This window comes from Phocoena sinus, chromosome 8 (genome assembly GCF_008692025.1).
Source record: "Phocoena sinus isolate mPhoSin1 chromosome 8, mPhoSin1.pri, whole genome shotgun sequence".
NCBI classification, from domain to species: domain Eukaryota; kingdom Metazoa; phylum Chordata; class Mammalia; order Artiodactyla; family Phocoenidae; genus Phocoena; species Phocoena sinus.
The window spans coordinates 8,857,124-8,872,699 of record NC_045770.1 but is presented as its reverse complement, the minus strand read 5'-3'; the positions used below and the strand labels follow the sequence as shown (position 1 = coordinate 8,872,699).

The window sequence follows — 15,576 nt, the reverse complement described above, 5'->3', positions numbered from 1 at the left end:
GAGCTTCTTCGGCTGAAAGCACTAGGGGAGGGCAGGGCTAAGAGATGCCACCTGTTTTGCCTCCAGAAGGAGCTGAAGCCACCGTCTTCCCAGTTACAACCAGAAGGACTTTCCGAACAACCAACGGCGAGAATCTTGTCCCGCCTTCCCAGAGCGGAGCCAGGGCCTCCCTTGGTGCCCTCCTCCCCTATCAGGAAATATACCCCTTACAATAACAGTAATTTTTAAAAACTCAAAGAAAGGAGGAGCTGATGGGGGAAATCCCAGCCAAGAAGGAAAAACAGGCTTTTTCAGACAACCACCACACCCCCTCACAAAGGGTGTGTGTAGGCGGGCACCTCTTAGCCAGATTAGGCCCAGATGTAGTTGGTTAGACTGGCAGAGAATTTCTTTTTAATTTTGGCCATGAACGCCATCGTCCCCATCACTCCCGAACCCACAGCCCACGCCACTCACTGGGCACTGAGGTCTGTTTCCTTCTCACTTGCCCAGTGACTGCTCCGGGCTCTCAGGGGATGGCCGCTGACCCCCCAGTCCCAGGCTCTGACCTCTCCTGCCACTTTGACCTAAGTGTATACAAATCCCTTTTTTCTCATTTCGTCTGGCAAATGAGGTTGGCATGTTTTCAAAAGGAATTTTACCAGGAAGCTAAAAGAAAAATAAAATCCAAAAAAGGAAAAGCAAATAAAGAGGAACGGATGTGTATCCAGAGCACTGACTCCTCATCCTGAGGTCACGACCCTGGGCATGCTCAGTAGCAACCGCCCAGCGTGTGGCTTCTGCCCCTGACCTTTCCCGCCAAGCGAGAAGGATGCAGCCCTGCCTACCCTCCAGTGGTTTTCTGTGGCTCAGGCTCTGGAAGTCCTGCCCCTCCATTCCTCTGTTCTGTTTTTTGTCTGAAGGGTGCCCACTAGCCAACCCTTACAGGTGGTTCTACCTTTTGTGAAACTTAGCTGCTTTGTCTATTTTAAGAAACCATCTGGGACTGGTCTTTGGGGAGGGCAGCTGGGACCCCTGAAAGCAGGAGTTGTCTTCACAGCACAAGTTGCTAAGACCAGCAGACCCCGAAAATCCCCCACCCCTGGGACCCCTGAAAGCAGGAGTTGTCTTCACAGGACAAGTTGCTAAGACCAGCAGACCCCGAAAATCCCCCACCCCTGGGACCCCTGAAAGCAGGAGTTGTCTTCACAGGACAAGTTGCTAAGACCAGCAGACCCCGAAAATCCCCCACCCCTCCCTTTCCTGCATTCTGCTTAAAGTCTGAAAGATGCAAGTAATTCCCCCCTTCATAACAGAACAGAAAGGAGTGACACCCAGAGTGTCAGTGAACACTCGATCCCTTTCTAACCCAGGAGCCCTCCCGAGGGTGGTGCTCCGCCGAGAGGTCTCATGATGGTGGCCCACAGAGTGACCTCATAGAACTCAAGTCATCGTAGCTTTATGGTATCAAATTCCTTAAGCTTATAGTGATAAGAGTATGAGGAGGGTGTATTTGTCCCACGTTTGTCACTCCTCCTTCATCTTCCTCCCTAGACTCATCCTTTGTCTTGGTGCTGAGATAGGGCCTCACTGCCTCAGTGGAGTCTCTCTTTATGTCCCTTCGTGGTGTGTTTGGGGAGAGAGCTAGGAATCGTCCAGAAAAGGCAGAGAGGGGAGGCCCTGAGATGAGAAGCTCCTTCCTCCACAGCCCTCTCCCATGAGCCACTGTTGTCCTCCAGGCAGACATTTGGCCCCTCCACTTCCCGTGATCCAAGTGGGTGGGGAGATCAGGATTTAGGGCTGCTTCTTAGGCCCAAATGACCTGGCTGTGGACGTGGATGAAGCAGTGGGAAAAGCAAGGGCTGGGAGTCAGGTGGAGATGATTTTTTCCCCCCGGGGGGCTCCAGGTCCGCTTTGTTCATATTTTGTTTTGCTTTCGTTTGTTTTCACAATCCGGGACGGAGAACTCTGGAGGCTGGGAGAGGTGGACCCTGACTGCAGAGATGCAGAGATCAAGACCCACAGTCCACAGCCCAGGCTGGTGGCTGACAGGGGAGAGGGTTCTGATTCTCCTCTTGGCAGTCTCGGGATCAGTTCATGAGGAGTCTGTAGGAGAAGTTGAAGGAGGATGGATTTATCCCCCAGCTCCTTAGCTCTCCTGCCAGACCCCAGGTGCCCTCTTGGACCCCATCCCACTGCCAAGAACCCCTGCAGTCAAGATCGCCACATCAGCTAGCCAGCCAGACGCTTACCGCCGGCCTTGGGTGCAGGACAGCTGAGATGACTTCTCTGGGATGAGATCCGGGAGGTGGAAGGCCAGGGAGGCAGCCCCCTTCCCAGCCACTTGGTGTGGTTTTTCTCCATGTCCTCCAACCAGTCTGACCTCCACTCCCACGGGGGCAGGGAGAGGGCGGAGTTCATGAAGAGGTCATCCCGGGGGGAGGGAGGCGACAAAGCATCTGTCAGGGAGGGTAGAGGTATCTGTGGAGGGTTGTCCTTCACCCTTATGGACCAGTTTAGGGCAGAAAGCTTGGGGCTGCTTAAGGCATACACCCAACCCTAGACATAACCCAGCCCCACTCGGTCCATCACCCCCAGTGGCCACATCCACAGGAGCCTCTGCCCCAGGGAAAGGAAGATGTCCACTGGTTTCTTCAGAGAACAGCTTGAGTTCTTTTGTCCTAGCCCAGCCCTGGCCTTCTGTCCTAGGTAATCCTTGCTCTCCTATCTACCACAAGTCTGACTGCTTTTTTGTGGGGGGCAAAATGTAGAGTTAGGGTTCGTAAGATGGGTTTAGGGGATCTAATAGAGTGTCTGAGGAAGGGCACTCCAAAGGGCCACGGGGAGCCCTGACTACCTTCTGTTGATTTGGGGATGATGGTCCCACCTGCTAGACACGTGAAACAGGCCGCCCAGTCACTTCCCACCCTGCCACACACAGGACAGGAAGAAGGCCTTGAAAGCACAGGGGGACGCATGCAAGAAAACAGACCTTCCCACAGTGGGGACGAATCTGAGTCACTGGGCTGGGGAGCAACGTTTCCTGGAGACCCACATCTGGTAAGAGGGTCCTGGAGGTAGCAGAATGGACTGTACAATCGGCTGCCTCTGGGATTTTAACTTGAACAATTTATCCTGTTCTGGTAGGTGACCTTGAGCAAGCTGATAAAGCTGTTGGACTTACAGTTTCTTCATTTGGAAAGGAACGACAAAGAATATTCTACAGAGAGTTGCTGTTAATGTTGAGTGTATGTAAAGCACTTATCATAGTGCCTGGGACATAGTCATCCCTCAATAAAAACTAGCTGTTTGGGCTTCCCTGGTGGCGCAGTGGTTGAGAGTCCGCCTGCCGATGCAGGGGACGCGGGTTCGTGCCCCGGTCCGGGAAGATCCCACATGCCGCGGAGCGGCTGGGCCCGTGAGCCACGGCCGCTGAGCCTGCGCGTCCGGAGCCTGTGCTCCGCAACGGGAGAGGCCACGACAGTGAGAGGCCCGCGTACCGCAAAAAAACACACAAGTAGCTGTTTTAGGGATGACGACCACGAGGACGGTGCTTGGGATGCTTTGCCTCTTGGTTGGGGAGAAGCTGTGTCCGCTCCAGGCGGTGGGGATGAGGAGGAAGACAGTGATCTCACGTACCTGTGAAGACGCAGTCTGCCTCCCTGGGCTCCAGCCCAAAGCCAAAGCTGTCCGCAGCCACGGCCAGGGCCCGGGCAAAGTGGGCGTCGGCGAGGAAGGAGCCGTCGGAGGAGCTGACCAGGCTGGCTCTGGCGCTGGGGGCGTTGTCCTCAGATGCTGAGCCCCAGCCATTGGCCAAGGAGCCCTCGCTGGGGGTGGGTGTGGGGCAGGGCCGAGGTGGGCACAGCAAGCCCCTCACCTCGGACCCCACCCCCGCTCCAGGCCTGCCCATGTCCGCTAGCTCCGAGGCCGTCGGGACGCTGATGTAGCCATAGGTGATGGGGGGTGAAGGAGCCCTTGGCAATGGAGAGACACTGTTCCTAGGAAGAGGCAAAACGGGGGATGGGACGCGGTCGGGGTGGGGGGCGGGGCGTGGAGTGGCAGAAACAGCCCCGTTGAGGAGGGTGGAGGCAGCAGACCTAGGCATACTCCTGTCTCGCGCTCCTATCTGTATCCTTTGGTTCCCCCTCTGGCCACTCACCTGGGGGTCTCCTCACCCTCACTGAGCTCCAGGCACAGGGCCACCTCCTCAGGGGTCAGCACACTGTCTTGATCCTCCCCCAGGGATGACAGTGATGAGCTGGATAGGCGACTGGATGCTGGGCTGGGACCAGAGAGGGAAGAGGCCTGGGGACTGGAGGGGCTGGGGGGACCGGAGGGGATAAAGGCGGGGACGGGGGCTGCTGGCAGTGGGTGGCAGGAGGGGGCTTGGGGCTCCACCGATTGCCTGATTGGGGTAAGATGGCAGGATGGTTAGTGCCGTCCTTCTGGCCCCTGCCACCCCTCCCCCAGCCCCGTCCACGCTCAGCAGACACCCCACACCCCCAGTGCCCAGCCCTGCGTCCTGACCCCATGCCCTCTTACTGGGTCTGTTGACTCTGAGCGGGGGGTCCACGAGGAGGGAGGGGTGCTGCGGGGAGAGGGTGAGTCACCAGCTCACTGGGGGAGCCGAGGAGCTGTGGTCCCAGGGCCCGCCAGGCAACCAGGGCCCAGGGCACAGCTCCTGGGGAACGACAGGCTGGGCGTGAGATAGCAGAACCCCCGTCAGCCCCGGGCCCCAGTTTGCCTGTCTATCCAGCCCCTCAGAGTCCTGTCTGCACCCAGCCAGCCTCCACAGAGACAGGAGAAGCCCCACACCCTGCCTCAGCCCCTCACCTGCCTCGTAGCGCCCTCCTCTCACCTGGGCTTTGGGAAAGGTTCTTGGAGCCTCTGTTGCCCAACTCACAGGCCCAGAGCTCCACAGGGTGGCTGGCCCGGAGCAGCGGGGAGCTGTTGGCCTGGTGCAGCTCTGCAAAGCAAAGAGTCGGTGGCTGGAGGCCAAGCCCCGGTGTGCCTTGCAGACCTCAACCACAGGCTCTATCTTCAGCTTCGTCATCCAGTTAAGCTTTAGGGTTCTTGAACCCAGAGGGAAGAGGGAAGAACCTCTCTCCATCCAGGCAGCTGTGATATAATGGAAGGAGCACTAAGCTTGGAGTCAAAACACCTGCACTCGTAGCCTGGCTCAGCCACGTATTAGCTGTGTGACCTCAGGTAAATCCGTTAACCTTCCTGAGCCTGTTTCATTTGTAAACAACCGCTGCAAAGCATGGTTTGGCCAGTTAACTAAAAACAGATTGGAAAGTTCCCGGCACCTAATAGATATATTAAAAAACAACTTTATTTCTCTTTACTGTACACATTCCAATTTCCTGATCTCTATACCCTCACATTGCTACCTACTCTCATGAATTTTGCCTCCGTGAAGGCAAATACTCCTTCTTTTCTTGGAGAGAATCTGTTAATTTCCACTTCTCACATTGCAAATATCTCACATGGCTCTGGATAGCCTTGCCCTGATAAACCCAAGTGTCTCTCACTTGGAGAGATGGGTTGGGCTGTCAAGTTGAGCTGAATGAGGAAGACAAAACCAGGGAGCTCCAGACCATGTCAGGTATGAAGGGAGAGAGTCAGCTGATGGGAAGAGGAACTTTAAAATAGGAAGATGTGGGCTTCCCTGGTGGCGCAGTGGTTGAGAGTCCGCCTGCTGATGCAGGGGATGCGGGTTCGTGCCCCGGTCTGGGAGGATCCCACATGCCGCAGAGCGGCTGGGCCCGTGAGCCATGGCCGCTGAGCCTGCGCGTCCGGAGCCTGTGCTCCGTCCGCAATGGGAGAGGCCACAACAGTGAGAGGCCCGAGTACCGCAAAAAAAAAAAAAAAAAAAAAAAGGAAGATGTGTTGGTCTCACCCAGGGAGGCAATGCCCTGCCCGTGGATATTCAGTACGTGTTGAATGAATGAGTGAATGGATGGATGATATCAGAGGTGCAGGTTTAAACACAGGGTGAGAAGAATCATGTACAAGATGGCAGCTATCATCAGGCCCATGTGGCCACTTAGGAGACAGGGCTCTGCGTGAACTGTGACAATACAGAAGACCCCCTGTGTGCAATGACTTGGTCAGGCCAAAACCAGAATGGTTTAAACCAGAGAGGAGCAGAATAATAAAGGGAAAAGGATTTTCCCAAGACCAGGAACAGGAGAACATCAAGCAAAGGAGAAAAGAAACAGCCTTCAGGTTAGTGTCACGTGATCAGAAGCCCAGTTAGGAGAGGGGACCAGAGACCAGGCAGGACTCTCAAGACAGAGCTGTCTAGTCAGTCCGATTTCAAAGATCTGGGGAAGGTTCAAAGCAGGGACAAGGCATTCATCAAGAATCCATCTGGACCCTAGGAATCCATGTACAGTAGCCAGACCTTCTGAGCCACTGGGATGAAAAGCCACACAATGGCTAGACTTCCTCCATCAAAGTTTCCTTTTGTAGTTTGGCTGGTTTGGTTTTTACTCATTTCCTTTCATTGTCATATGACCCAGGGAGTCCTGGAGGCCACCTTTGGGTGCTCCAACCCTGCTCTCATCACCTTTGTCTTGTCCTGTGCCTGGCTTCTTGACTAAGCTCAGAAATGGGGGCACCTGTTGTTCATGTTGGTTTGTGTGGAAAGGGAAGGAAAAAGGCCATACTCATCCCTGCTCCTATCATTTCCTCTAAAGGATTCTGGTAACAAAAAAACCCTCCTTCCACCTTGCTTGGAATTACTTGAATTTAGTTTCAATATTATTTGAATTAAACTATACAGTAAACATGTTATCAGGGTTAGGTGGAATCTTGTTGGGCACACCTGAATTGCGATAAATATTTGTTTGAATTAATTATTTAATGAGGCTGTTCAATGTATTGATGATATGTATCAGCAAGGTGAACTGAGAATAAGATATAATGGATTAGACACGGGAGACAGCAGTTGTGAGATTATTAGTCACAGAGGAGAAAACCCAACTAAGGTCAGATAATAAGAAAAAGGGGACTTCCCTGGTGGCACAGTGGTTGAGAATCCACCTCAGGGCACACGGGTTCGATCCCTGGTTTGGGAAGATCCAACATGTCGCGGAGCAACTAAGCCTGTGCGTCACAACAACTGAGCCTGCGCTCTAGAGCTCGTGAGTCACAACTACTGAGCCCGCACTCTAGAGCCCGTGAGTCACAACCACTGAGCCCGCGTGCCACAACTACTGAAGCCCGCGCGCCTAGAGCCCGTGCTCTGCGACAAGAGAAGCCACCGCAATGAGAAGCCCGCACACCGCAACGAAGAGTAACCCCCGCTTGCTGCAACTAGAGAAAGCCCGGGCGCAGCAACGAAGACCCGATGCAACCACAAATAAATAAATAGATTAAAAAAAAAGAAAAGAAAAGAATAAGCAGAGGACACTGAGAGAGCCTGCCAGTTTTAGAAGACAAGGAATCAGCAGTCTTTCGGACCAGCTGACAGCAGTAGAGGAGCTCCATGCCTCTGAGATCTTGCTGCCACTGCAAAGAGCCAGAGGTAGGCCAAGTGTCCACCAGCCCAGGGGAGTCACTGTTCTCAGCCCATCCTGGGCAGTGGTGGGGTGGGGCCGGGTGAGGATTAAAGGGGTGCAGTGAGGACCTAGATCTCTGAGTGAGGTTAGGAAGCTTCATCTCAGAATTGGAACCTTCTGAAGAACTGAGTGTAGAAAATCGCTCACCTTTTGTGGGGTAGTATTAATGTTCTCAGGCAGGGTATACGTTCTATTCAAATCAGTGTGGCTATCCACGGAAAAGCTAGTTTTTAAATGAGACTTCTGCAACCTGGTATTTCATTATCACAGATGATTATTTCTAATGCAATAGCTCTGAGGCAAAGCTGGAAAGGATGCCAGCTTGGCTAGTATCTAGAGTCATAAAATTCCAGATATTGGACAAGCTCTTAATTACTCTGAATCCATCTTTGTCTTAATAAAAGTTGGATTATATCCACTTAACAAAACTGGCTGTTGAACATTTGTAAATCTTACTAATCAGTACAGGAGGCTCAGGAAGACAGCAGAGAGAGTGCAGACAATGAATGTTCAGAAACAGGAGAAAAGAGTCAGCGAGAGAACAGAATTGCCCAGGGGCGCTCCCAGAGAGATTCCGAAGCAGACCATTCTGGCTTCAAATTTGAGAACTGCAGCTTATGGACATGGAGTTTTGAACAAGTTACCCAATTCTGACCCTCTTTCCCAATCTTGTAAAATTAGAGAAATAGCACCTAGCCGATATGTTGTGAGGATTAAATGAAATAACAAATGTAAGTAAAGCACCTCCCATAGAGGAGTTGCTAAAGAAACAGAGATTATAATTACTTCTGTCTAGAAAGTCAAAGCAGGTAGCCGGAAGTCAGGAGAAAACTCTGGACAGAAAGGAGATACTCCTTCTCTGGGAAGCCAGTTGGAGGTGGGTACCTGGGCAGACCCATATATCGTGCACGTACATAGTACATATGGACACAGTGCGTAGTAGGGAGGTCATGAGTGCCTGAGGCTTTGGGCTAGCACTGGTTACACCCCTCCAGGTTCTAGAGCTATCTGTGTGCTGGTCAGGCACTTTCATTAGACTTTGAGCTCGTAGAGAGCAAGGATTGTATCTGGTGTTTCTGGGTCCCCCGTCTGGCACACAGTGGTGCATATTAAATGTTTGCTGAGTTGAGCTGTGGCTGCAGCAACAAGGCTCACTACTGGTGTGGCCAAACCCAAGCAAGATCATGGTGTAAAGAAAAGCTAAGGCCAGCACACTCCGGGCTGGGTGCGTGGCGATAGGCGTCCATCAGGACAGGCTGCGAGTGGGGTGCGGCCCATACCCGGCGTCGAGGCCACCCCATGCTCTCTCCTGTCCCCCCTACCACCCGATTCAGGCTGTCCATTCCCCCATCCTTACCCTGCTTTTTTTTGGCCTTCCAAGCCTCTGCAGGGGCCAGAGACAAGCGCGGAGAAGGGAGGCCCCTGCGGCCGCAGAGGCTGTCTGAACTGGCCCAGGGACTGGAGAGCCTGGCCAGCTGGGGTGTGAGCCGCCTGGCAGCTGGGGCCTGGGGACTTGGCCTGGCTGCGGGGCTGGAAGGCAGCTCATTGATGAGGGAGCCATAAAAAGTGCTGGTGTCGGGAAGCAGGGGCACACCGGGGCTTCGGGGATCCCAGGAGATCACTGCAATAAAAACGACAGGAGGAATTATGGTGAACGCATCCCACCCATGCCCGCCCCCGCTCCAGCCCTGGGACCCCTGCTCCACTGCCAGGCCCACCCCACCCCCTCGGGACATGCTCACAGGAGCGACGACTGTCTAGTGGGTCCCGGGGGTCCATTCCCAGCCGGCTGCTGAGACTGCTGCTGCTGCTGAGGTCCCGAGAGCCAGAGGTGGAGCGCCAAGTGTCTGCCAGCCACGGGGAGTCACTGTGATCCATCCTGGGCGATGGAGGGTGGGGTGGAGGGAGAACAAGATTGGCCCAAACCTCCAACTCAGCGGGTAGCAGAAGTGGGGGGTGTTCTTCTCACTGCTTCTCAGCCCCTCACAGCCTCCTTAAGATCTCTGATCTGCTGTCCCAAACTCAGCGCTGCTTTCTTATCCTGGGATCAGGGGAAGTCCAAGTTGCCCAGAGCTAGGAGGTATCAAAGAGAGATAGCTACGGGCTGAGACAGAAAGAACACAGACCTGGAGCCAGATCTGCTGCAGCCTTAGCTGTGCAACCCTGGGCCACTCAGTCTATTAGCCTCTCTAAGCCCCCGTTTCTCCATCTGTAAGATGGCAACAGTAAGGCCTTCCTTACAAGGCTGATGCTGTAAGTTGAGACGAAGAAACGTGAGATGACTCAGCCAGCAGAGCAGGAGTTTGCTACCTGAATGTTGGCTTCTCTACCTCTAGCCTGGTTCCCTTTGAATGGGACACCATGCGGCAGGGATCAGACCAAAGCACTTTTCTGCCTAAAACCTTCAGTGGCTCCCCATTTACCAAGATAGAGCCCAGCTGCCTAGCATGGCTAACAGGGCCCTCGTTGGTCTGGCTTCCAGCTCCTCAGTCTGTGCTCTGACCCATCCCACACAGTACGCCCCAGCCAGACCAAAAGGCTTGTCTTTCCCTATGAACGCAACAGGCTATTTCTTGCTGTTCCCTTTGCCCTTCCCCTTCTAACTGTCAGGGTAAATGTGAAATCTTCTTCCTCCCATAGTTCCCCTCCAGCCCCTTCCTTGTACTTGTACATGTTTCTGCACCCCCAACTCTGGATTGCATTTGTGCTTGCGTGGCTGTCTCTGCTAGACGGAAGCTGTTCTAAAGGAATGAATCAACAAAGTGATCAGAGTGGAATCTCCCTCAAGGAGAAGGGATGAAATCCCAGGGGAGCCAGAGAAAGTTCGGGGCAGAGCAGACTAAGCCCAGGAGGTAGCTGGAAGGGAAAGACCAATGAGCACAGAACAACGCAGGAACACAGCACCAGCCAGCACAGAACCTTGCTCTGGGCCGAGAAACTGACAGCAAAATGGTAGAGCTGGATGTGTCTCACATAGTAGGTGCTTGATAAATTCCTGTTGAAAGATGCAGACCTGGAATGTGAACTCTCCCAGAGGAGATCTAATGAGATAAAGAGCAGGAGAAGGTGGGCAGAGATGAAATGGTTGTTCAGTGTAAAATTCAGCCAGTAGGAGAAAAAAGGATGTTTTCTTTTTTAGTGTCGTGTCTCATAATGGGAGACTTGCTCTGGCAGCCAAACGCGCTTGGAGCAGATGTACCTGCAGGCGGGCTCCGCTGCTGAGAACAAGGAGTAAGAATCCATCACGCAAGGGCAGAGCGCCCTCTGCTGGAACTGTGGGTGGATTATTGCGAAGGAAAGATGCCTCCGTGGGTAGGTGATTTCCTGTTGCCAAAGGGACTACTAGGGAGATGCTGAGCGTACAGAGCAAATTAGAAATCAGACTGGTCCTCCTGTGCTAGTTATTCTCCACCTAGCAGCACGAGTCAGCAGGACAGTGCAGTCAGTATTAATGAGCGCTTGGTAACAAGAGCACTGGATTAGGAATTCAGAAGGCAGCTACTAGCTGTGCAGCCTTGGGCAGTCACTTGAGTCATGAGTCTTCAGTTTACTCACCTTGTCAAGTGGTGTGATAGGAACACTAATGAAAGAGAAATGAATTCTCACTTGAAGTTCAAGGGAAATTCAGGTACTAGGATGCCAAATTGCCTGGCGGTAAGGGGAGACTAGTACTCCGGCCAGTTCTCCATCCCAGCTCCACTGTCCCTCGGCCCCTCGGCCCCGCCCTCGCCTCAGGCCCTTTCGTCTCTCACCTGTGTTTTAGGATGGCGTCCTCACTGGTATGTCTGTACAGACCTGGGAGAGGGCAGGAGGAAGGGTCAGCCCAGAGTCTCCAGCACCTGGCTAGCGGTCTAAACCCCTGTAGCGTTCTGGCTGGACCCAGGGATGGCCTGATCACCTGGGAGTCCACTTCACCTTCTCACCTGGGCCCAGGTGCACCCCAGCTCGGCGCCGGCGGTGGATGCACACGGCGGTGCCCAGTAGCAGCAACCAGAGCACAACACCCCCGCTGGCAATGACCTCTGGCCGCCTCAAGGCCGCCCTCAGCTGCTCCAGGGTCCACGGGCCGTGCGCACTGGGCTCCTGGGCAGCTTGCTCCACGGCCTGCTCTGTATGGGAATTAGAGCTCAGAGGGAGGGGGCGGCCGAGGCAGGAGGGTGGGGCAGACGAGGGGGAGGAGCCGGAAGCGAGAGCGGGGAGAGAGGAAGGCGGAGATGGGGCCTGAATGGGTCGGGGTGGGGCCGGTGGGCACTGTCCTCACCTAAAAAGAGGCAGACAGGGCTGCTGGGCTGCCCAGCCCCAGCCCCAGTGACTGCGGCCACTTGTACGCAGTAGGAACCTGGCACGCGGGTGGCGATCTCCAGCCGGGTCTGCTCGCCCGCCACTGTCCAGTTGGCCGGGGGCAACGAGGTGTTGCCCAGGCTCCAGACCTGAGGCGCAAACAGAGGGGAGCTCGCCCCCTGGCACCATCCCAGCAGCTCAGCCCTTCCTCTTGCGGATCAGACTCCGGGCGTGTGGCCACCCTGTCCTGCTGTTCACCTGGGGACGCCCCCTCGCATGCACCCACACGTCCTATTTCCTCCGCCCCCCACAGAGTGGGAGACACTTCTCTCTAGACCGACAGAGGAGGGACAAAAGTAATCTGCCGAAATAGGCGTTAGACCCGTGGTTCACAAACGTCAGTGTGCTTCAGGATCACCTGGAGGATTTGTTAAAATCCAGATTGCTGGGTCCATCCCCGACTTTCTGATTCACAAGGCCTGGCAAAGGACCTAAGCATTTGCATTCTAACAAGTTCTCAGGTGATGCTGACGTTGCTGGTCCAGGAACCACCCTCTGACACCATTGCCTTAGAAGCTGAGAGTCAGACACGGCCTGGTTTGATTCCTGTTCTGTTTCCCGCACCTGTGACCTTAGCCTCACTTTCTATGTCCGTAAACTGGGGACAATAACCCAGGGCGGACTATGGGATGAAATGAGATTCTAAGTAAGTGCTCGGCAGTGTCTGGCAGACAGTAGGGTCCTTGCCCAACAACAGTAAGTTTCCCTTGCTTCTCTGCCCAAGTACCATTTCTTAGTGCCCAGAGCAAGTGTCTACAGGACGCCAGGGAAGAGGGATCTCCTGGCACCACTAGGAAGGGGTGTGTCAGTTTGTGGAGGATACCTGGTAGCCACGGATGATGCCATTGTGGTTTTCAGCAGGTGGTGGGACCCAGCTCACGAGGACACTGCCGTTGCCAGGTTTTAGGGTCACCTCCTGGGGAGGGGCACTGGGCACTGGGGAGGGGGGAGGGAGAGAGGCTGTAAGGGATGCTGAGGCAGAAGGCTCTAGGGAAAGGAGCTGGAATGGGACACAGGGTCAGAGCCACACTGATGAGACTAAGAGCCTTTCTCAGCTCTGCTTGCTGGGCCAGGGCAGGAGGGAGCCCAGGGGTGGGACCCACCATCCGCCCGGCTAGAGTGGGACAAAAAGGGGCTGGGGGTACATTGTTGGGTCTGGGGGGGGCATCTGTCCCCGACCTTGCTCGGGCAGTCTCAGGAGCAGCACGTTGCTGTCGGGGCCTTGAGCCCGCCCGGAGGATGGTCTCACTTTGAACTCGTAGTCCTGGCCCCACTGGAGGCCCTCGAGCTCTGCGCTCTGCCAGCCAGCCAGCAGGGCCTCTGCCCACGGGGCTCCCTGGCCTCCGGGGGCAGCCGGGGTCCTGAACAGGGCCGTGTAGGACTGAGCAGGTGCAGCAGGGCCGCTCACCTGGGAAAGAGCCCAGAGGGAGAGGAGGGCTCAGGGCTCTCGTGAGCAGCCCTTTCTGGAGCTGTGATGGGCTCCAGCCCAGGTCCTGGGCCTCACCTTCCAGCTGAGCCACACAGCAGGACCAAGCTTGGTGCCCTTCGCAGGGTCTGGGTTCAGCAGGGTCACGTTTTCCAGCTGAATGCGCACAGCCAGAAGCTCCAGGGGCTCCTTGTGGTCCTGGGGCTCTGTGGGGAGCACAGGGCTGGGGTGGGGCCCATAGGCCAGAACGGAGGAATTGGGTGGAACATCCCTCGGCCACAGAGGAGCCAGAACTCGCCCAGGTTGAGAGCACTCCGATTTCTATTCTAGGATGGGGGAACCACCCCTAAGTGGGGTCCCCGCCGCTCTGACCCTGATCCCAGGTTCCGCTCCCACATCCCCTAACCTCAGCCAAAACCAGACCACACCACCCTAACTGGAGCCCCCGACCTTGGCCCTGACCGCCCTCCCCTTACCTTGGACAGACACCCTGGCTGCCCGGCTCTCCCGTCGTCCTGCGCTGTTGGTGGCCACGCACATATAGGTCCCTGCGTCACTCTTCTCTGCTCTTGCCATCAGCAGGGAACCTCTGGACACCTGTCAGGACCAGGTGCGTTGTGAAGTGTCCCCTGCGGGGAGGGCCTCTGAGTGCGGAGGGAAGTCTAAGGCCTCACCGCCTCCCCTTCCTCAAATTCTGCAGGGGACATTGGGCCAGGGGGCGGGTCAGTCCCTCGGGTGTGCACAGTTGTGGCCAGGACAGGGTGAGATGTGGGGAAGGGGGCTACACTCACCGAGTGCCGCCCTGGCTGCAGGGCCAGGGGTTTCCCATCCTTCCACCATGAGACTGTGGGCTCTGGGTGGCCCCAGGGCGGCCCACACTGCAGAATCACCTGCTCGCCCACCGTGGCCACCGCATCCCGAGGCTGGACCTGGAAATCTTCCCGAAGGACTGTGGAGAGGAGGGAGGGTCGCAGAGGGCGGGACCCAGTCCCCACATCCAGGTCCCGCCTTGGCGTCTCCCAGCGTTCTGCATTACCTGCCTTTCCGAAGAGCCCCACCTCCCCGGTCTCCCATCTAGGACCACCCCCAACCCAGGTCTCCCCGCCCAGGGCTCACCAGCCACAGACAGCCGAGCGCCCCGGCTGACTGCCGTGCCCAGCCGGTTGCTGGCCTCACACGTGTAGACACCCAGGTCTGTGGACAGGACCTGGTCATCGTGGGTACGTCCCCGGGGAGGGGGCCGCAGCAGCAGGAGGGTTCCGTCAGGTAGGAGGTGGTGAATGTCTGGGGGCACCATGCTCAGGGGATGCCCATTCAGCAGCCAGCGGATGGTGGGAGGTGGCTGGCCTGAGGCCTGGCAGCTCATCTTGGCTGGGCCAGGGCCCTGGAGCAGCTGGTCCTCCGGGTGGACGAGGATCTGGGGTGGGGAGTCCTGAGCCATGCCTCCTGGGAGAGGAAAGGAGGTGCAGCCCAGTCTGACTGCAAATAGGGCCCCCAAATCCCTGCACGCCTCATCTTCCTCCTCTTGCCTGAAGTTCCCAAATAACACGCTAGCTGGGAAGGGAGAAGGCCAGCATGCATGTGTGGCACCCAGGTGAGGGCCAGTGGAGCTCTCAGTCTGTCTGTCTCACACTCAACATCACCATCATCATCATCATCACCATCGTCTCTGGTACCCCCCCACTGCAAAAGGGAGGCAAAGGAGCAAGGGGGTCTCCTCGCTGCCTTGGCCAGGCCTCAGATCAACGGAGCGGAGCGTGGGCTAGGAGTAGGGAGGGCCACACTCACCTGTGACGAGCAGAAGAAGGAGAGGCAGGGGCTGACGGTCCCCAAGGAGACCTACTCCTCCAGAGCCCATGGCTGCCCTCAGGCCTCTGTCCTTGTCTGTAGCACTTTGTCCTACTGCTCTGAGCTCACAGCGGAGGGAAGGAGGGGCGGGCGCGGCGGCAGTCGTGGTTGTTTGTGACCGAGACTCTGCCCCAGGAGGGAAGCGGCTTTGAGGAAACCGATGCTTCCTGCCTGGCCCTCAGTGCCTTGGAGAATTGGGAGGAGACCAGAGGAGAGAAAGTCTCTGACCTTGATCCTTTAGTCATAACCTCTGACTCCAAGCCCCGCCCTAGGGTTTCTCTTGTGATCTAGTCTAGGATTTCTTAGAGGTAATCTTCAGCCTAACCATAACTTCAACCACTGTTTTGATCCTTTACCCCAAGCCTCTATTGAACCCTTGAATCTCAATCCCAATCCTTTGGCTTCCAAGCGACC

The 15,576-nt window shown here is 55.8% G+C and overlaps 1 protein-coding gene across 5 annotated transcripts; it reads right to left on the bottom strand.

The window, feature by feature from the left end:
• Window positions 1-1,422: 1,422 nt before the first annotated feature.
• ROBO4 (roundabout guidance receptor 4) lies at window positions 1,423-15,325 on the bottom strand. 5 transcript variants are annotated; one of them, XM_032641534.1, is made up of 18 exons: window positions 15,103-15,325; window positions 14,431-14,760; window positions 14,106-14,263; window positions 13,791-13,911; window positions 13,393-13,520; window positions 13,068-13,296; window positions 12,712-12,824; window positions 11,809-11,977; window positions 11,471-11,656; window positions 11,300-11,342; window positions 9,290-9,426; window positions 8,905-9,168; window positions 4,838-4,945; window positions 4,522-4,660; window positions 4,139-4,384; window positions 3,619-3,977; window positions 2,232-2,438; window positions 1,423-2,085 (listed from the first exon to the last, which is right to left on the bottom strand). In XM_032641534.1, the coding sequence occupies exons 1-18, from the start codon at window positions 15,170-15,172 to the stop codon at window positions 2,075-2,077; spliced, it is 3,018 nt and encodes a 1,005-aa protein (XP_032497425.1). In that variant the 5' UTR covers window positions 15,173-15,325; the 3' UTR covers window positions 1,423-2,074. The 5 variants fall into 5 exon arrangements, with proteins under 5 accessions (XP_032497425.1, XP_032497427.1, XP_032497426.1 ...); XM_032641536.1 differs by having other exon boundaries at window positions 4,139-4,261; XM_032641535.1 differs by having other exon boundaries at window positions 4,522-4,567.
• Window positions 15,326-15,576: the final 251 nt, after the last annotated feature.